We start from the raw sequence: 21,096 nt of genomic DNA, 5'->3' as shown, positions 1-21,096 counted from the left end.
TTTTCTATGCGTTTTCCGAGGGACTAAAACACTTGGATCGCGAGACCCCGGGCAATACCTGTTCCACCGGGGCCAATTACCCCTACTACCTAGTATAGCTCTAGCCATAAGGGCCGACTCCCTTCACAGAACGCCGCCGTTTTCTTACTGCAGGTCGATCTATGGATAAGAAACGCCGGGTTTTACGCCGACGGATGGGGAAATGAAGGCGCTAGATGGGTGCAGCAAGTAAGCAACATGGTCGCGAACTCGTTTGTTCTTCCTTCGGGGCTCTGCGTCTCGGAAGTACAGGAGGGGCGTGGGGGAGGGCCTCTCGTGTACAAGTACATGTATTGATGTGACCTCCCAATAGCGCCAGGACTGGTGTCCACAGGGCATGTAACTGCTTGGTTAGGAAGGATGTTCTAAGTTCCGTGGGGTAAATATTAATACCCAAGGAAGTTAATACTCCGTATAGCTAGCGTAAATAAGGTAATTCAATTATTTAGATAAATGGGTCTCTAAAGGGCCAAGACCTATATAATACATTAAATCCAATGAATGGGATTTCTATGAACAGCAGGTAATTTACATAGTTTTTTTTATAAAATACTATATACTTTTACAACTCTTTTAATTTATATAAATATATTGTTATATTTCATAACTGAACTTTTAAAGTTTAACTTCTTAAGCTTTATAAAATAAGTGTATATAATATACCATTCATCTTAATTTAATTCACTTAATATTTTAATTATGATAGCGCTGTGACTACAGTGAGTTACGCTAAATATACTGCTGTTGCACAAGCCTTAACGGCAGTTATTGCTTTCAATAGCCTCTTTTACTAAGTTGGTGTAACAGTATATGCAGTTGTTACAATATTATAGTGCTGGGCTAACCGCCCATTACTACAAGCCGCCTTTAAGGTTCTCCTGCGCGGCCCCTGTGAGTTTATTTATATAAGTAAGTAAAGCTTCCTAATATTCTTAATAAAACAAAATTACTTCATTGTGAAAGGCCAGATTAAAAGGCTATTCTTTCTGCTAGTCTCTGCTAAAGGTAGGTCATTAGCAACCCCTTATATATACAACTGTCTCTCCCGTTGGAAATTCTATAAGGCAAACCCTTCTGTCGGACCTGTTAACGCATCCGTAACTCTCATCCACCTTGAGCCATGTCCCACGACGGCGAGCCCAAGCCGCTCTCCCGCGACCCCTATCTCCTTAACCGCGACTTGCTCTCCTCCGCCCGGCTGCACCTCCAGCACGCCGTCTTCGTCAACGGTCTCGGCTACCTGCTGCACCCGACCGTCCCTGTCGGGCCGGACTCGCACGTGGCCGACCTCGCCACCGGCACCGGCATCTTCGCCCTCGCCCTGGCCACGGCCCATCCCGAAGCCCGCATCGAAGCCTCCGACATCTCCCTCGCCCAGGTCCCCGCCCGGCACTGGTGGCCCGCCAATGTGACCTTTGCGGTCCTCGACGCCCTCCAGGACCCCTTGCCGGCCTCCCTGATCGGACGTTACGACGTCCTCTGCCTCCGTCACTTCGTCTCCCTGCAGCCCGGCGACCCGCGCCCGCTCATCGCCCGCCTGCTGTCCATGCTGAAACCCGGGGGCTATCTGCACTGGCAGGAATGGGACCTGACCACCGCCGCCGTCTTCGCCCCAGACGGCACTTCCACCCCCAAGATGCAGGCGCTGATCGATTACATCAACGATCCCGCCCGACACGCCGCCCAGGCCACCTGGGTTGGCGACTTGCATCAGAGGGTCACCACCGGCGAGGTGCCCGGCGTGGAGCTGGTCGCTTACGACCGCGTCCGCGCCGCGAAGGCCGGCGTCGTCTCTATGCAGCAGGAACTCATGGCGCTGGGCACCAAGGAGGTAGTCGCCAGTCTGCGGGCGCGCGAGGGCGAGGCGAGCGTCGAGGCGGCCAAGTTCGAGAAGATTGCGGACGACGCTGTGAATGAGTGTCTGAGCTTGGGGAGGGGCCCTGTGATTGATCAGGAGATGGTGACGTGGGTGCTGAGGAAGAAGTGATGTGCATGCAGGAGATGGAATGCTCCAAGAATAAATAATGCTAAGAATAAATAATGCTCTTAAGGAGATGGAATGTATATTCTTCAACTTTTCCTCGTGGCACACACGGGACTTGTACACCCTACCAGTATCTCAAAGGTTAGAAAAGTACCTTCTCTTATACATGATATAATAAGCTACTTATTATCAGAAAAGAAGAAACAATATTTAACTGCATAAAACGTAAAGACTTAGCTGTATAGCCTTATAATAAAGTAATCAGTAGGTTCTAATACAAGTCGTAATTTTTACCTTGTTAACCTTTGAGATAATGGTAGGGTCATTTTAAAGACGCCATCTTGGTTTATATTGTCTCTACCTAGGCACTCGTGACATGTGACTTATTTTAGTTCTCTCCTGCCGTCGGCAAATCCACCGCTTTGCTCGTCGATGCCACCTTCCTACACAGCTGAGCAAGACTCAACGAGCCCATGATCTCCAACACAGGCACATCCGCCTTGACTTTTCTCGCCATGAATGTCCTCAGTTCCAGCGCAACAAGCGAGTCAACGCCATTGGCACTGATGGTCCGCGTCGGATCCACATCCTCGACCGCGATGGACAGCAAGGAAGACAGCTTATCAGTGACCGCTTCCGTCACAATCTTGGCCGCCTCATCCAGAGTCCGAGCCGCTCGAAGCCGCGCTTCAACGTCAGGTCCGTCGCCGCCGGCCGTCCCTGCGCCGTCTTGCTGCGTATTGACTCGTCGCAGCTGCGTAAAGAGAGGGAAGTTCATGTAACTGAGCATCGGAACGCCTCGAGCACGATGCTTGTCCAACGGACTCAGGCCCGTCACGAGCTGTGCTGGCGACGGCAGAGCAGCGTTCATGCCGTACTCGATGAGCGTAAGCAGCTCTTCTTCGCGCAGCACTTTCATCATGCTGCCTAGGTATTTTGTCATGGCGAGGCGGTCCGCGTGATCGGCCACGTATCCGACGTCTAGCACTGCGCCAACGTCGATGGTCGTGGCCGTTAGGCCTTGCTGCCGACGGAAGTGCGCCAGCGCGTCCTGGAAGGTGTTTCCTGCGGCGTAGTTGGCCTGAGCCCGGTTGCCGAGGACGCCCGTGGCTGAAGACAGCATGATGAAATGCTCCAGATCCCGGGGCAGAAGTTCGTGTAGGTTCCACGAACCTTGAATCTTGGGTCTGATAGCCAGCTGGAATTCCTCGTGCGTCATGTTCTCGAGCATGACGTCCTGAACGGCATAGGTCAGCATTCTTCTATTCTTCCATGGGGTAGCATTTGTTACAATCATACCTTTAGCTTCATTGCTCCTTGGACGACGCCTCTTATAGGTGGGAGGGTCTTGCATTGTTCGAGAACGAGACGCAGCTGTTCCTTGTCGCTGACATCGCATGTGAAGATGTGCACACGACATCCGTCTGCTTCGAGAGTCTCGCGCATCGTTGTGACGGCTGGAGTGATGCGGCCGCTGCTGGAAAGGAAGATGAGGTTTCGAGCGCCTCGCGAAGCCATCCATGCAGCAACGCTCCGTCCAATACCTCCAAGGCCGCCGCTGAGCACGTAGGATGCATCTGGAGAAAAGCCAAGCGGCGCCGGTGACGGCGGGAGGATTGGCAGAACGTCATCCTCTCGAGGCACCAGAACAATCTTGCCCATGCCCGTGCCGCCCTGGAGAATGCGAAGTGCATCCACCACCTGCGACATGGGCATAATCGTGGTTGGTGCTGCAGGCAGTGCCACGCCCTCTTTCCACAGCCGCATCGTTTCCTCTGTCAGCATCTTGATGAGATGCGGCTTGTTCTTCATCATAGAAACGAGGTCGACGCTCGCCATGGTCACGTTGCGCAAGTAAGGCCGAAGATCCACTTTGCCATTCATCATGGCGTCTTTCTTGCCAATCTCAATGAAACGACCGAAGGGTGCCACCAGATCCCATGAGCGGCGCAGCGCCTCACCAGAGAGCGAATTCAAGACTACATCAACACCTCTGCCTTTAGTCATACGCAACACGCCCTGGACGAATGTGAGGTCGCGACTTGAAAAGATGTGATCGTCCGGAATCCCAAACTCCTTCTTTATCAACTGTTTCTTTGTTAGAAAAGGTGGATTCGATTGTCACGGCAACAAACTTACGTCTCGCTTCGCGGTAGTCGATAGGGTTACAAACACCTCGGCGCCAATATGTTGAGCGTAACGAATCGCAGCCTGGCCCACGCCACCCGCAGCAGCATGGATAAGAATGGTTTCGTCGGCCATCAATCGACCCGTCTCCCGTAGGCTGTAAATGACTGTGGCATAGACAACGGGCAAGCCGGCAGCCATCTCGAGACTGAGTCCATCGGGGACTTTGGCGACTGTCGCTTGATCCAAACGACCATACGTGTGCATGCACCCGACATGGTCCAGGCCACAGATGTAGACAACCCTGTCGCCAGGGGCGAAGTCGACTACTTTGGGGCCCACGCGAGAGATGATGCCGGCTGCTTCACTGCCCATCGAGTACGCCGTATGCTCTCCCATGGCAATCATGAGATCGCGAAAGTTGAGGCCAACCGCTCGTATCTCGATTTCTACTTCTGTATCGGAGAGCGGCTGATCGTACGTCTCGTCGGTCACCCACTCAAGTTTTTCTAGCAGACCTGGAACAGTTGTCGTGAGCTTGATGGGCCTGCCAGCATCCTTGGCCAGCGTTGGGACTGCTTCTGAGCGGTACAGAGTTGTTTGCAAGTATTCATCTGCACGAATGGCCTCGCGGAGCCGGCTCGTCCAGATCCGGCCATCTTGAAGCATGAACTCACCGTTCGTGCTCTCAACTGGGAGCGTGAGCGAGAACTGCGCCTCACACAGCCTTCGAATCGACGCGCTCAGCGAGGTATTTTCAGGTCGAGGCTCAGAGACTTTCAGCGTGACCAGGCTGGAATCGTCCAAGTCACGTTCCCATCTGGTTGTACGCATCATGCCGGTTATGGCTGCGTACTGGGGATGGAGAAGATCATCTCCAGTTACCCACAAGATGCTCTTAGCCTCGATCAGCATTTTGCGGATACCCTCGTACTCGGCCTGGGACAAATCTGCAATCACAGGACGTTCGAGTTCTGCTAGGACGATGCAGAGACTTTGGCTATACTCGATCCCTTCCAATTCTTGCAGGGATACGGTCCTGATGTTCTGGAACCGGAGATTCTCGTTCAACTTGTCTTTGACGTCTTGCAACAAGCTTTGAGTGTTGCTTTGCTCGGTGCTAGGGAGTGTGACGAGGACAACGTTCTTCCACACGGGACCGGGCTCGTTGCCGTCTGCAGAAGCGTTCTGGGCCACGAAAAGACTCTGGCTATGGAGCTGCTCATTGTGGCTGTCGGGAAGTTCGAAGCGCGCTCCTGTGAAACCAGCAGCCTCGAGGACTTCATCCCACTGCTTGGATGAGACCCATGGCATCCATTGACGCATGGATTCAGTGCCATTCCACCACCCTGACAGCTGGCCAAATGATAGCCCGGACCAGTAGTAATCCTGCCTTGTACCTTCTTGTAGAAGCAGGCGGCCTCCAGGCTTCAGCAACTGGCGAAGATTACTCAGTGTTTTGGCGAGATCGGTGGTGGTATGGATGACATTCTGAGCTACAATCAAATCATAGCTCCCAACTTCGAAGCTCTCCTGCTCGGCAATATCTTGCTCTGCGTCCAGAACTCGGTACTCCATGATGTTGGTGTATGGCTGGAATTTCTGCCTCGCTTGTTCGAAAAAGGCGGCCGAAATATCAGTGTACATGTAATGTGACACGCTGCTAGCAATGGACACCCCATCATCTGCGATGGGAGCAAGGGCATCGAGCACTTGCGCAGTGGACGAGCCAGTGCCGGCACCCACCTCGAGCACGCGCAAATTGGCCTTATTCTTGGCGACTACGTTCAAATAGGCCTCCTGTTGCGCTGGCAGGTCGTTCAAGGTCGCAGTTCGTCTGTAGACTCGATCGAGTATGGCATCCTCAGCGAACATGAGCTGCAGCGGGTCTGTCTCACCTCTTAAGACGGGCACGATGTTGCTGCCCATTCGTACTGCCAACTCACCAAACGCAGTGTCCGAAGCAACCTGTTTGTATAGCGCCGCCTTCGCAGCGTCGTCATGTCTGAGTCGCTCGACCTCAGAGGCTTGGATACCGGTCACCTTGCCGAGCTGGAGATCACTCTCGACGTGCTTCATCCACTCGAAATACCGACAGAGATGACCTTGAGTAGCGGCCGGCACCTTGCCATCTAGCTTCTCCAGTGCGTCCAGGACAAGAAGCACCGCGGCCAGCTGCATGCGAGAATCGAGCTCGATTGCAGCTTGCTCCGAGTCCAGATCGGGCTTGGGCATCTCAGCGAACGAAGCGACGTTGCCTCCTTCAAGATACATATCCACGTGAGGAACCCATTCAATCTCGTGACACATCTTTTCTGCGCCGAGCGAGCTCTGTGTGGCGGAATCCAGAGGGCTTGCTTCAATTCCACTCCAGGCGATACGGGGTTCTTGAGTCGGTCCATCCCAGACGACAACATCTGTCGAGAACTTCTCAAACGCAATCTTGCGCGTCTGGCTGTGAGCACGATAGACATGGCCAGGCTCAGAGTTCAGCTTAGCAGAAATCCAAATGTCCTTGATGAACCGCGGCACCATGGCTACTTCGAGGTTGCTCTTTCCTGTGGCGTCCATGATCGCGGCCAGCGCAAAGTGCATCAAGCTGTCCATGCAGGCTGGATGCATCATGTGCGGAGATGCGATGCCCTTGGGCATAACACTTGCAACGTCAGGAACGGTGACTGTGCCCATGGTCTGGCCACTATGGTCAGAGGTACCCCGGACAGCCGAGCAGTTCTGGAACAGCGGTCCAAAGTTCAGCCCGATTCTTGCCAATCGCTCATAGGCCTTGGCAAAGTCCCAGGGAGATTGACACTGCTCTTCTGCAGCAGTGAAAGCGGCGTGCCAGCGTTCTGTGTCGAGTCGGGCTTCTTGTCCCTGGTCGACCGGATTGGGGGCGGATATCTCATGATCCACGGCAACGTATCCAGTGCAGTGTTCGATCCAGTCGTTGGCGATTGGGTTATAGGACACTACTTGAAACCGACGCCAATGAGCCGAAGTGCCGACACTGGACTCATCAACTGGCTTGAAATTCAACATTACTTCGACCCCTTCTTTCGTGTCGGGCACGATCAATGCACGTTTCATGTTGACATCTCGAAGCCGGAAGCCGCTCAATGGTACATTTGGATCAGCCAGCTGCCTGGCTGCTTCGATTACCGCAATCACGTAGCCTACGCCAGGCAAGATGATGTTATCAGTAACGATGTGATCTCGTAGCCATGGCTGCTCAGAGATTCGCAGAAAGTTGCGGAATCGAGGAGCCGTCGCGTCCCAGTCGGCTACTGGAGCACCAAACAGGTCATGTCTGATCTCTTTGCGGAGGCGATAGTTCCGGCTTAAGCGACTCTCATACCAAAACTTGTTGGAATGGTTGAACTGGTATCCAGGAAGCTCAGGAAGTATACGCAATGGGCGAGACCCCTTTCCACCAGTCGTATCAGCGCTGCTATTCACGTCGTCAACGTTGATCGGATACCCGCGGGCGTGAAGGTAGCCTATGGCGCTCAGGAGTACGTCTGCCCCAGGGGCACTGCGATTCAGTGCCGGAAGGAATGCTACCGCAACGCCCTCGGCATGAGCTGCGAGCACATCTCTTATGGCGCCTTGCAATGCTCCATGAGGGCCAAGCTCAATCAAAACATCCGCAAAGACGTTGGCTCCAGCAGCATCTGCACGGAGACTGGCCTGTGTTTGGGTTGTGCGGCTAAAGCAGAGGCCTGCCAGGGCATCGGAGAAACGCACTGGGTTCAGGAGATTCTTGGTCCAATAGTCGATGGAGAGACAATCGCCTTCGACTGCTTCCCCCGTGACGCTCGAGATCATGACCACAGGTGACCGAGGTGGCTCGCTCGGCGCGTGGAGCGTACCCACCAGACGGACGTATTCGTCCGCGAATTCCTGCATATGCGCAGAGTGATAGGCATTTGGGACCTTGAGCTTCCTCGCGAAGAGCCCGTCAGCCTCCAAGGCTTGCTTCAGAGCTTCGACTTTATGCACATCACCCGAGACGGTGCTGCTGCGAGGACTGTTGAGACATGCCACAACCAATTCGCCAGAGAGTTGGGCATGAATTCGGTCAAGATAAGGGGCGAGCGCTTCTGGACCCAATCCGACAGCAAGCATAGCGCCTTTAGTCTCGCTCGTCTGCCTCCCGGTGACGAGTCCACGGAAATAAGACGCTCGCCAGGCCGACTCGCGAGTCAGAAGGCCAGCAGCGTAAGCAGCAGCAATCTCGCCGGAGGAATGGCCCACGACACGACTGGGACGGATATTCCACGACTGCAACAAGTCCACAATCGCAACTTGAAGGGCAGTGCACGCCGGCTGAGCCAAGGCTGCTTGATCAAGACGACTATGTTCTTTGTCTTTGGCGAGCTCGTCGAGGAGATCCCAGGTGCAGCCACATTCGGTCTGCAAATAATCTCTGCACGCAGCCAGACTCTCACGGAACACCGGGTAGCAGAGTAGCTCACGTCCCATGCCATACCACTGTGCTCCCTGGCCCGTGAACACAAAGCCTACGTTGACAGTAGTGCGAGCCCGCAGCGGTTTGGGCAAGGGCGAAGCCAGACGTGTCTCGAGCTCGTCCAGCGACCTCGCTAATACGTGACTCCGCCAGGCCAGCTTCGAGCGCCGACTCATTGTATGGGCAAGATTGTTCAGATAGGTGAAACTTTCGGAGTTGGATATCGATTTAGGCCTGGCATGGAGGAATTCTGCCTGTGTTTTTGCTGCACGACTGCACCCTTCTTCATCGAAAGCAGAAAAGGAAATGAGCTTTGGCGGACTCTCGATTGGATCGAAAGCCCTCCAGTCTCCGGCAAGATCGATTGTGCGTTGATTTCCCAAGCCATTGGTAGGCTGGGGTTGGATCCCATTGGCGAAGCTATCCACTGTTTCCCCATTGGAAGCATGGACGCCATTGCTATCTCCAGCACCGTTGGGATGGCCGTTGGTGTGACCATTCACATGTCCATTGGTGATGTTCAATCCATCGCCGTTTACGAGATGGAGATCTGCCTTGGTCGGAGGCAAAGGTCGTGTATAATGAGTCGCGGTCAACCCTCGTTCCTGGAGATAGTGGAAAGCATCATCGAGAACAACATGGCCGTTTGTACCGCCGACTCCAAAGGAATTGACAGAGATCCTGCGCAAGCCGGTCGTGGGCCAAGGCGTTGGTTCAAGAGGGAATTGAAGCCGCCATTTTGTTGCCGGGATCTTTGGATTGACTTTCTCGAAATTGACGTTTGGGGGGATTATGCCATTCTCAAGGACAAGAACAGACTTGATGATGCTGGTGGTCTTTTAGCGGTCTTCCAACAGTCATTCAATACACAGACGATAAACTTACGCTGCAGCGCCTGCCGCGCCCTCCAAATGGCCAATGCCGGACTTGCAAGCCCCAATGTATAGCGGAGGGAGATTCTTTGGCCGAGCTGAGAAGGCTCTCGCAATTCCATTGGCTTCGATGGGGTCACCCGCCGCGGTGCCAGTCCCGTGCGCCTCGACCATGGCCGTATCGTCGACACTCAAGCCTGCCCTTTCATAGACCGTCCTGATCAGCCTTTCCTGCGCCAGACTATCAGGGTTGGTCAATCCAGGAGTTCGGCCGTCCGAATTCACACCAGTGCCCCGAATGACGGCTCTTATAGAGTTGCCATCTCGAATGGCATCACTTAAACGCTTTACAATGATCGTCCCGACTCCCTCTCCACGAGCGTAGCCATTGGCACGGTGATCGAAGCTAAAGCATCGCCCATCTTGCGATAAGAATCCTTGATAAGACATGGAGGCCACATCGTTGGGGTAAGCCAAGACGGTGACTCCGCTGGATACGGCCATGTCGGTCTCGCCACTACGTAGACTCTGGCACGCCTGATGGAGTGTCACTACGGAGCTGCTACAGGCAGTATCGATGGTCATGCTGGGACCTTTGAAATCGAAAAACCAAGAGACTCGGTTGCTGAGGACGGAGTTGGTCAAACCGGTTGCGCGATATCGCAAAGGGCTCTCCGCATCCGCATTTATGATGGAGAGATAGTCGTGATTGAAGCCCGACACGTACACGGACGTGTTGGATCCGGTGGCTTCGGAGAGTGGGATTCCTGCATTCTCTAGAGCATGGTAGACGTTCTCCAACACCAGACGTTGTTGCGGGTCCATGCAAATGGCTTCGCCTTTGGTGATGCCGAAAAAGGGTGCATCGAAATATTCGGGCGCCTCGGCCAAGAGATGCGCCCCTTTGACTGCGTGTGTCCCGACTCGCTCATTGTCTGGATGATAGTGGCCGGCTCCGAAGCGGTCTTCTGGCCATGGTGTATGTGCGCTTCGTCCTTTCAGGAGGAATTCCCAAAAGCCTTCGACGGTCGAGGCTTCTTGCGGAAGCCTGCAAGCAATGCCAACGATGGCGATGGCCTCGTCAGGCCCGTGATTTGACATGCTTCTTTTGACAAAGACACACGACTTGTAAGCCAAGGGAGAAGCTGCGGGCTGCAGAGGAGGAGAAGAAGAAGAAGAAAATCGAGGATCACATGCAGGGGAAAAGGTGTACAGTGCACTCCAAGAGATGCAATGCGACAAGAAGAAAAGATGTTTGCCTAAAGCGAACGTTTATGGTCGCAATCAACAGGCACGGGCAGCGGAAATCCACGTGCGAGTAGAGTGTCTACCTTGTTCGAAAGGATGCCGTGATTCGACGGAAGACAGAGTCGCATTTCTCCGCATGAACTGATGAGTATTAATACCAGTAGGCCCTCCTGCCCACAACGACCAGGATCATGCAGTGTTGGCTGTGTAGTGAAGTACTACCCAGTAGTAGGCAGTAATAAGTCACTAAGTATATAAGTAAATTATATATATGTATACATACATATATATATATATATATATATATATATATATATAAGTAAAATTACTACTTTATTATTATACATGATTAATATTTTAATCATTGTTATTATTAAAGCGTATAATGAAAAGAATAAAAATATTATTATACTATTTGTAAAGGAATCGGCCCTATGAGGGTTAAAGGTGTAGCTAGAGCCATGACCTTCAGCAGGGATTACCGCTAGCCAATTGCGCTACGAACCGCAAAAGGATCCATACGAACTGATCGTGCTGACCGGCCAAGTTCAAGCAAGCTATATAAGGCCCGATCCGTAACATACCCCTTCTTTCCCGCTCTTCCCTTTCAGGGCCTTACCCCGCACTCCCCCGCGCTCTTTGCGCGCTGAAGGCCAAGGAATTAGAACCCCGATCCCTTCTGTAACCCGCATTAGTTACAAACCGGGTTTGCACCTAAGACGTTCACCTGTGAAGGATTCGGGCCTATATGGGCTGAAGCTATGGATAGCTTGAGCTATGACCTTTGGTGGGGGTTGTGGCGAGGTGATTGTGCGACGAACCGCGAGAGGATCTGATATGGGTTGAACTTGCTGATGGGGTAAGTTCAAGGAGTGATATAAGATGTGTGGAGCTTATAGGGAGTGGGCAAAGCCTGAGTTATAATAATTAAAAAAGTTTTATATAAAGAGTTTATGAAAGATAATTACTTGAATTATATTGAGGATTAAGTAGTATATAAATTTGTAAATTATTTTACTTTTATATATTTTTTAAATCTTAAAAATGAATACTATATAAATAGTTTTCTTTAAATATTACTTCTTATATAGCTTTTTACATATATTACTAATACTTTTAAATAATATAATTGATTATATTGTGTAAAATATTATTACATAATGTTTGTATAAATATATTGAAGTAGATAAAGTATATTAACTAGCTATAAGTGTTTCTAATATAATTAATGAATTTTATAAATTATACTTATAGTTTCTTTAATAATTCACACTCAATTTAGCAACATAATTATTTATTTTTAATATAAGTTATAATTTATATAACTACTGAAATTATAGCACATAATTGACTTTATTGTTATGGAAGGGCAGGATAGTGGGGGTAAACGCAGACTTTTGGCCACTAACTATTTTAATTAACACTCGCGCTGATTAGTCCTTGAACTTCACATGACCTGGGGCCCCTGCACCTGCCGCAATAGGAAGTAAGCTGATCTTTTCCACGTGCTAGCTTTACAGTACGAGCTGCTTTTTTTAGACTTACTAGGCCGACCCCCTCTGGATCCTGTACCTGTACATGACGAAGCGAGCCAAGCATTGATTGGTGGCTTCATGTTGGCTGTCGAACGACACATGGCGGCCACGAATCCTCCCGGAATCCCTTCAGGTTCGCATGTGGGAGATGCATTCTACTTGCATTCTCCTTGTACAATAGCTGAGTGGGCTTCTTCGGAAGATCACCATCAACCTGTCTCCAGTCTCCGTCATGGCTACCATGGGCGACGTCTGGGTTGGCCTGCCATGGCCAGCACAATTGATCGCGACCTGCCTTGTCCTCATTGCAACGGTGTTGATCACGACTCGCCTCACTTCGCTGTCCCGTTCATGGCCAACGGCAGCAGGAACAGGCCACGAGCCTCCCATAGCGCCCTACTGGCTTCCGGGGATCCAGCATCTGGCAGCCTTCCTTCTCAATCCTGCCCGCACTTTCCAGACGACGCAGGCGAAATACAAAGATTCGCCTTTCACGTTGCTCATGGGGGGCGTCAAGTTCCACGTCTTTGGTTCTCCGTCTGCCGCGACCCATGTCTTTGCACGCTCGCGCATCTTTGCGTACGAACCGGTGACCATGAGCATGCTGGAGAATGGGCTGGATCTGCCCGTGGCCGACCGAGTTCACTTTCAAATCGGCCTGGATCGAGCAAGCGGTGAAGAGAATACCAAGGGGTTCGTGCTGCAGAACCATAATGTCTGGTTGCGATACTTGTCAGGCGAGCCGTTGGACGACCTGATGCAGCTATTCACACGCTACTTCCACCAAGTCCTGGAGCAACAACTGGACATGAAGACGAGAGGCTGGCAGACAGTCGATCTGTACCAAGTCCTGCGCAAAGTCATCTTCGACACCTCTGTCCTGACCTTCTTCGGTCCCCGTCTTGCTCCGATATGGGGTCCTACCATGTGGGAGGACTTTTGCCTGTTCAACGACGCCACCTATATTGGTGTCAGAACCAATTTGGCGTACGTCTTGCAGCCGCGGGCGGGCCGCGCGCGGGAGAGAATGCTACGCGCCTTTGAACAGTGGTTGACGCTCCAGTCAGACGGAGACTGGCCGGACAAGGACAAGTATTGGAACGAGGAATGGGGCGCAAAAATGAATTGGGAGCGTGACCATCTGGCGCGGCAATTCGGCCTCTCCCTCCGTGGGCGGGCGACGATGCAGGCGAGCTTCCTGTTTGCAATCGTTCTCAACGCCGCGCCGATGGGTGCCTGGTTCACGTGGGTGGCGGCGAGTAATCCGGATCGCCTGGCACAGTGTCGAGCCGAGTCGTCCAAGTTCTTGCGACCGAGCAAATCAAGCCGCTTCGATCACGAACTGGACATCGACGCCGCGCAAATGAGAGGCAGCAGCTTCATGCAGACGTTGTGGAAGGAAGCGTTACGCATTGGCACGGCGGCCTCGCCAGCACGTGTAGTCATGGAAGACACAGAGCTGGAAGGCTATGTCGTGAGGAAGGGCAGCGTGGTCCTCATGCCCACAGCGTTGCTCCACCACAGCGACTTGTTCCCGAGAGCAGACCAGGTGGACACGGAAAGGTGGACAGGCGAGGATGCCATGGTCCAACAGAGGAGTAAAAGTATTCGCACGTTTGGTGGAGGTATGGGCATGTGTTCTGGACGGCATGCGGCCGAGCAGGAGATGATCGGTCTGGTCTCGAAGCTTATTACGCTGTTTGATATCGAGTTTGAAGACTCGTGGAAGAACAAGTTCCACTTCGACCCAAGAAGTCTCGGTATTATGCATCCTGCAGGTCCTCCCATGGTACGCCTGAAGCGGAGAGTATTGTGACAAGACTTTTGCTAGCGGCATGTCGTACGGGGACGTGTACTAATCGGAAAAATCTACTACTATTCGGGGCACTAGATACAAGTGACGAGAGCCACATCTGTCTTAATAACTCGATATTCCAGGTTTGATTAGCTTCTTGGTGCCAGCCTTATATTATAAACTTGTTGTAGCTTCAGCGACCTCTCGAATCATTCTCGCAATGGTCTTCATTTCCTTACGACCTCTGGGAAAATCATGCCCACTGCCATGATGGAACTCGCGTGCTTGGTCGGGATCACAGAGTCGTAGCAAATGGAGACCCTGGTGGGGATCGCTCTCGTCGCTCTCGGTGCCCCGGATGTGCAGCGTGGGCAGGTCAATCAGCGGCGAACCGTCTGCGGGAGGTTCCCATCTACAAAGGCCATGCGTGCCGTCGGTTAGAAACGTTGTCCCATCGACCAACTTCTTGCCCTCGAGTTTCTTGAGCAACGATAGTAGTTTTGCATGGTCGACCTGGTCCTGATCGCTGACTCCGTCCTTCTTCCGCAGCGCACTCGGACGAAGAAACATGGCCTCTGCCTGCTCCGTCATGGGTGCGGCATCTACGACGACGTCCTCGATGACTTGGGCGTCCTTCATGGCAAAACAGCGCAGGGGAGATGCTCCGTTGATGAAGACGGCGAATCGAAACGGTCGTTCCATGGCAAAGGGGTCATCATGGGTTGCCTGAGCCAAGATCTCTGCCGCCAACGCAGCACCGCCTGAGTAGCCCAGAATCCCATCGAAGGGGCCCTCCTCGGCTATGATCCGCGCAAGGTCGTCATGAGTCTGCAAGATGGAAGCAGGATCAAAAGGGTTGTAGTATGTGTAAAGTGGGAGATGTGAGAATTGCGCCGTGTACAGCGACCAGTTGCCTTCGGTATGTCGAACCGTGCCTTGCACAAACGTCCACTCAAAGTCGTCGAGATCTGCACGGAAGGCTGCCGTCTGCGCACGAAAGATTTCGTTGTTGGAGCCTCTACCGTGAAGGCAGAGGATCTTCATTGCAAAGGGAGCGGTCGTTTGCCGGGTCTCACTCGTTGCCTGAACAGTTTCTCTCGATGGAAATACGAGAAAAGGTGTGATCTAGAGCACTCACTCATGCCATTGACACACTCACGGATCGCAGATGCTCGTGACTAGGGCCCAACGTACTAAGAATGATACGAATTTGAATCCCACGGAAAACATGAGCCCACCCAAAGATGTAGATATCACTAAACGTACACCCTCCCCTCCCCTCCTCCTCCCGCCGCCCCTCCCGCCGCCCCGCCCCCGCCAAATGTGGCCTCCGGTCTTGATTGATTTGATTGATTTGACTAATCGCCAAATCCTGCCAGCTGCATTAGATGAGGGAGATTTTACCATGATTCATGTGGAATCAGAAGGCCACGTTGCATTGACTGCTGCTGAGTCCACTGAGGCTTATGAATACGACGAAACACCTTATTGATAAGAGTACGGAGTACCATGAATAATACTACCCCCAGCAGCCTCCGTTTGCATGCTCATATAGAATTATACAAGGGTACCCCCATGTGTATGGCTTTTATCTCTCTGGTAGTTTAGTAAAAAACTTGTAATTTCCTTAATTAATATATTTTAAAAACAATGTAAAATACTGTTTTAAAAAACTTTTACCATGGTTAATTAATGTTTTTATACAAAGAATATAAATTAAAATATTAAAAAGATAAATAATAAAAGCGCGCTAGTTAACTAATAATGATATAAATTCATTTATATTTATAGCCACAATAATAGGCTAAGGCAAAAGTAATAATTTTATATTTTTAGTGTGTTATCAATTACTTAAAGCTTCCAAGTTATATTTTCTTACTTTTAAGATTTAAATAAATTATTTAATGCTATCTTTATAACAATTCACATAATAATATCTACAGCTTTTGTTCTATTAGGACCTAGGTTATAATTGCATACAGTGTTGTTAAAAAGAGTGGGTTGTTATTAGGGGTTTCCAATGTCAGCCGGCATGCCTAGAATTGGCCACCTGCATGTATTTGTTGCAGCACGTATATTGGTAGCTGCATGCAGCTCGGGCCGACCTCTTTGCCCCTAAGAGATTTTACTGCTTGCAGTGGGGTTAATAGTAAACTGACAAACAATTAGATACCTTGCTTCAAAGGGATATGTAGCCACCGGCCGAATTGCGATGCTCCGCATGTCCGTCGCTGACGCCAAGCTCCAACTAGCAGGTTCTGGCCCACGACTACCATTCCTTCGAATCCTGCCTTGCAGATTCGCTGCTTCTGAGTTGCACGAGTTAAACTGCTCGTTGCCAGCCGCAAGCTCCGTGTCTTGCACAAGGTCTGAGCAGGATCCGAGCAGGATCCCCGAAGAGACGCCTGACAGGATTGGACTGATGAGGCTGCATGATTGAGTTAGACTCGACTACTCGGCGCACATCATCATCGTCAATGTCATTGTCTATTGTGAGCTAAGCTACAACAACGAGACTTGCATCAATTTCCCCAAGGACCGTTGACCAAAACGCCTCGACATGGATGCCCTCACGCTGGTTGCCGTCGTCTGTCTCCTCGCCACAGGCCTCTGGGCATGGAGGAATCTGTACTATTGGTATTACAGCAATGGCCTGATGGAGTTTCTGGGACAACGCATCATGGCTGATCAAGCCCCGAGCGGCCAGCCGCTCAAAGTCCTCTGTACCAATGGCCGATTCCCATCGGTTGACATGCAGTTGAAGGGCCCCTCAGTATTTCAGCTCCTCTCCTTTGAGAACTGGACCTATCCAGATGCCACGTTGGCTGGCTTCTACTTCATCGGCTCCTTTGGCGTCTCCTGGGCCCTGATCGTGCTGGAGAGCTTGCGCGCTTACAATCTGCACAACTTCGGATCCTGGACCACTATCCCGGGGTTGCTCATGTTCAACCATACCCCGGCCATATATCTGCCTCTGTATCTCGGTGTGCGGCTTGCCCTGATGACTCCGAGCAAAATGACACCGTCAGACCTGGCGATTGACCCGGTTCAACTCGTGCATTTTCCTTGGGCCTTTGCCGTCGGCTATGTGGCGCCGTTCATCTTGATGTTACTTCCCGACCTTCGCATCCGTGATATAAGCACCAAGCAGACCGTCGCAGCTTGGTGGCAGCAATGGCCTGCTTATGTCGCCCTCTGTCAACTTCTGCTGTCTTTGATCTGGCGCCCAACAGTGCTTCCATCGCCTCTGCCTACAGAAACCTGGCCGCATGTTCAGGACGTGTACATGTTCCTCTTCGTGATGGCCGCCTTGTCACACTGGCTCTCGCTATTGGGCGCCTTGGCAACACGCGTGACAATGGCCGAGCTTTTCTTGCCGGCCTGGCCTGGAAAGGACAAGAAGGCACGCCACGGGTGGGAAGCAGCAAAGTGGTGTGTGCAATGGGACGTCGTCCTGGATACGCCCGCCATGATTCTATGGGCCGGTGTTCTGTATTGGCAGACGGGCGCAGCTATGGACCCTTCACTTTGGCAGCGTCTGCTTGTCAACTTTTTGTTCGCGGGGCCTTTGGGGGTTCCCATTGGCTTGTTGTGGGAGAGGGATGCAATTGTTCTGAGTGGCTACTAGGTAGAGCAGTCTTATAGCTATGTAGCTATTGTTTAGTCCTGATAAAGAATATCGTGGCCATCTTGTGATCCTCTGAAGTCACAGTATACTATAGTGATAGTGCAACCTCTCACATTGCCGCGAGACTCAGAGGTACATGTAATCATAATCCAAATACATAGAATCACTGAATCACCAACAATTGACCCCCAATGGTCGTTCCTCGACAGTCTGATAACAGCGGACTTGAGCGTTGCCTGTCCTCGCTACATGTACTAGTGGTCGAAACTGTGGAGACTATGCGTATATGCACGTGGAAAGTTTTAGCAGCTACATGTATATAATGTACCCCTCGATCTGTACTTTATCCAGTTGATGCCACACTAAAACTCCAAATCTCATCTACAACGAATCTGACCTCAACTATGACCAACGACAGCTCCTGGTGGAAGGATGCCATTGGGTACCAAATTTGGCCGGCTTCTTTCTACGACTCAAACAACGATGGCATGGGAGATTTACCAGGAATCATCAGCAAGCTCGACCATCTCAAAGACTTGGGCGTAGACTTGATATGGTTATCACCCGTGTACGACTCACCGCAGGCAGATATGGTACGGCACTAATATAATCTCTCGAGCAAGATTTTAGACATGTAATGGCTAATCTATGTGTTAGGGCTACGATGTTCGAGACTATGAATCTATTTGGGACAAGTTCGGGACATTGAAAGACATGGACACGCTCATAGCAGAGGCAAAGTCTCGTGGCATGAAGCTCATCATGGACCTGGTCGTGAACCATACGAGTGATGAGCACGCATGGTTTCAGGAGAGCAAGAAGTCGAGAACGAACCCAAAGTCCGACTGGTACATCTGGCGTGATCCCAAAACTGATGCTCAAGGCCAGAGGAGGCCGCCAAACAACTGGCGCGCCGCATTCGGGGGCAGTGTGTGGACTTATGTCGCGGAAAGAGACCAGTATTATTTACACCTCTGCCTTGAGAAACAGCCAGATCTCAACTGGACAAACCCGGAAACAAGGGCCGCAATTTATAGCACAGCAGTTGATTTCTGGTTGCGACGTGGTGTAGATGGATTCCGCATGGACAGCGTCGTCGCTTTCTGGAAAGACCCTCGTTTCCCCGACTCTGAGATCACAAAACCAGATCAAGAGTTCCAACCCATGGAAGGCAAGTTCATCATGAACGGAGCTCCCGTACATGACTGGTTGAAAGAGTTACGAGCTCGCATCGAGGAAGATCATGGGCCGGATGTCGTCCTGATCGGAGAATTACCCGCCACTGGGACTGACGAGATTGTGCGCTACATCGACCCATCTGCGAAAGAGCTGGACATGATTCTCGACTTTGACCACTTCATGGCCGGCAACGATTGGCATGCTGAACTACATGAGCGCACACGGCCAGCGCTGCCGCTGCTCAAAGATGCCATCATCAAACAGCAAGGCTTTATGCAATCTGGTTGGACCAGTGCGTTCACCGAGAACCACGACAATCCTCGAAGTGTCGATCGATTCGGCCCCGGCGACGGCGAGCATCGCAACGCCGCATCTAAGATGCTGGCCATGTTCTTGTGTACTCTTTCGGGGACAATCTTCTTGTATCAGGGGCAAGAGATCGGCATGACCAACATTGACGCATCGTGGACACGAGCAGACATCAGAGACGCCGCCGGCCTGGACTACCTTGACGAGGTTGAACGAAAGTTTCCGGGCCATGTGGCCAAGCAAGAGGCTGCGCTACAAGGCCTGCGCCGCCTTGGGAGAGATAATGGCAGGACGCCGGTACAGTGGTCGGCTGCTCCGTATGCTGGCTTTAGTGGCGTCAAGCCATGGATCAGAGTTATTGACAACTACAAGGCGATCAACGTAACCCATCAGGAGAATGACCCTGACGGTGCGCTGTTTTTCTGGAGGCGCATGATCAAGACGAGACGCCAGTATAGAAATCAGCTCATCCGTGGCCGGTTTCAGGTACACGACAAAGAGAACCTGAAGACGTTCACCTATGTGAAGACTAGTGTCGATCCAGCCGAGATTCTTTTGGTGGTTTTGAATTTCGGGGATGAGACTGCTGATGTGTTTGTTCCTGATGACGTGAATGAAAGCAGCATGCGACTCCTGCTGTCAACTTCATCAGAGCACCCCCTGGACACCGAGCACGGCCGGCGACTTCATCCCTGGGAAGGCAGGCTGTATAGTTGTCAGAGGAAAGGAGCCGATGTGTAGCCTGTAGCTTACAGTACCTAGGTAGGTAGGTCGAAGATGGCAGCAGGCTGATTATGCGCAGAGGACGTTGTTCTCGAGCAAAGACAGGTCCTCATCGTTTCAGAGAAATGTTGTCACACATTCTCCCTTCTTTTACAAGGTTAAACGCAATGTTGTCCACTAAATGATATTACCCAACTCCTTTCATATAATGCTATAGAGTGGAATATGTAATACTATATAAACTTATAAAATATATTAAGTAGGAGTATTAACTATGGGGTAGCCCTTAATTAATTTATATCTGCAGATCTTATAAGATATATATAAATAAGGTCCTGCCCTTAACTATTTAACTAGATAATTAAGCCCTTTGTAATATACTTTAACATACATATGTTATATCTAAAAACTACATGTAGGTCCCTCTCGGGATTGTAATTCTCGGTGCCACGTCCAGCCATTAACTCTATATATGTCCCTTGTCGAATTGCCTCCTCCCTTAACTCAGTTACTCTGTCCCACAATTCTTTGTATGTACCTTTGGACTCTCCAAACCAGAGCCGGTGGGTGGGTCCTTGCCGCTGCAACGAGTGCGCCATCGAGGCATCCATCCTGGATCTCCGACCACCTGAAATCCCCCATAGCCGAGATGTAGAGATGGAGCAGGTTTTGAAAGGCCACGTCCTTGCCGTTCATACACGCGGACAACACAAGCCCCTCGAATTGTTTCGTAGAGTTGATTAGCCAATACCAAGTTTTGATTTGATCCAAAAGCGGCGACAGGAGACTGATCTCGGGCATCGCTTCCTGTATAGAGTACCTCTTGCTGAAGGCCTCGAGACTAAAGCGTAGTAGCCATTTGTTATTGAGATAATTGATGAGATTGTCCCGGAAATCTTTGCTGTCGTGGTCTCTTCTGAACTGTGTATATGCTGTTATATTCTGCGGCAAAACTATCTGGAGGTGGACCTGTATAGAGCCTAGCACGAATTGTCTCGCATCGCTGGTCTGGAAACGAAGTGTGCTTGACGTCTTGTCATCTGCCAAGAAGTCTTTGACGGTCTGATGTAAAAGTTGGACAATGTAGTGCGGTTCAACGTGATCTCGATCGTCTTGAGGACCGTATCGCTGAGTCGTATCCCTCATGACTTCTATAAAAGGCCCGCACCAAGTGTACAGTATGCTGCGA

The 21,096-nt window shown here is 51.2% G+C and overlaps 6 protein-coding genes across 6 annotated transcripts; 4 read left to right on the top strand and 2 right to left on the bottom strand.

The window, feature by feature from the left end:
* Positions 1-1,159: 1,159 nt before the first annotated feature.
* Triagg1_5699 (uncharacterized protein) lies at positions 1,160-2,026 on the top strand (the record flags this gene model as incomplete). Its single annotated transcript, XM_062900243.1, has 1 exon — positions 1,160-2,026. One exon carries the CDS (start codon positions 1,160-1,162, stop codon positions 2,024-2,026), a length of 867 nt encoding a protein of 288 aa, XP_062755499.1.
* A 385-nt stretch (positions 2,027-2,411) lies between these two features.
* Positions 2,412-10,591, bottom strand: Triagg1_5698 (uncharacterized protein; the record flags this gene model as incomplete). Its single annotated transcript, XM_062900242.1, has 4 exons — positions 2,412-3,260; positions 3,323-4,111; positions 4,163-9,446; positions 9,504-10,591. 4 exons carry the CDS (start codon positions 10,589-10,591, stop codon positions 2,412-2,414), a joined length of 8,010 nt encoding a protein of 2,669 aa, XP_062755498.1.
* Positions 10,592-12,505: 1,914 nt separating this feature from the next.
* Positions 12,506-14,089, top strand: Triagg1_5697 (uncharacterized protein; the record flags this gene model as incomplete). Its single annotated transcript, XM_062900239.1, has 1 exon — positions 12,506-14,089. One exon carries the CDS (start codon positions 12,506-12,508, stop codon positions 14,087-14,089), a length of 1,584 nt encoding a protein of 527 aa, XP_062755497.1.
* Positions 14,090-14,242: 153 nt separating this feature from the next.
* On the bottom strand, positions 14,243-15,112 carry Triagg1_5696 (uncharacterized protein; the record flags this gene model as incomplete). The annotated part of the gene is made up of 1 exon (XM_062900238.1): positions 14,243-15,112. The coding sequence occupies one exon, from the start codon at positions 15,110-15,112 to the stop codon at positions 14,243-14,245; it is 870 nt and encodes a 289-aa protein (XP_062755496.1).
* Positions 15,113-16,628: 1,516 nt separating this feature from the next.
* Triagg1_5695 (uncharacterized protein) lies at positions 16,629-17,696 on the top strand (the record flags this gene model as incomplete). Its single annotated transcript, XM_062900237.1, has 1 exon — positions 16,629-17,696. The coding sequence occupies one exon, from the start codon at positions 16,629-16,631 to the stop codon at positions 17,694-17,696; it is 1,068 nt and encodes a 355-aa protein (XP_062755495.1).
* Positions 17,697-18,100: 404 nt separating this feature from the next.
* On the top strand, positions 18,101-19,925 carry Triagg1_5694 (CAZyme family GH13; the record flags this gene model as incomplete). Its single annotated transcript, XM_062900236.1, has 2 exons — positions 18,101-18,289; positions 18,354-19,925. The coding sequence occupies 2 exons, from the start codon at positions 18,101-18,103 to the stop codon at positions 19,923-19,925; spliced, it is 1,761 nt and encodes a 586-aa protein (XP_062755494.1).
* Between the last annotated feature and the right edge of the window lie 1,171 nt (positions 19,926-21,096).

The sequence above is a fragment of the Trichoderma aggressivum genome (genome assembly GCF_033847375.1).
Source record: "Trichoderma aggressivum f. europaeum strain CBS 100526 chromosome Unknown scaffold_020, whole genome shotgun sequence".
NCBI lineage: Eukaryota > Fungi > Ascomycota > Sordariomycetes > Hypocreales > Hypocreaceae > Trichoderma > Trichoderma aggressivum.
The sequence above is the reverse complement of the archived record's forward strand: the minus strand, read 5'-3'. Positions and strand labels throughout refer to the sequence as shown.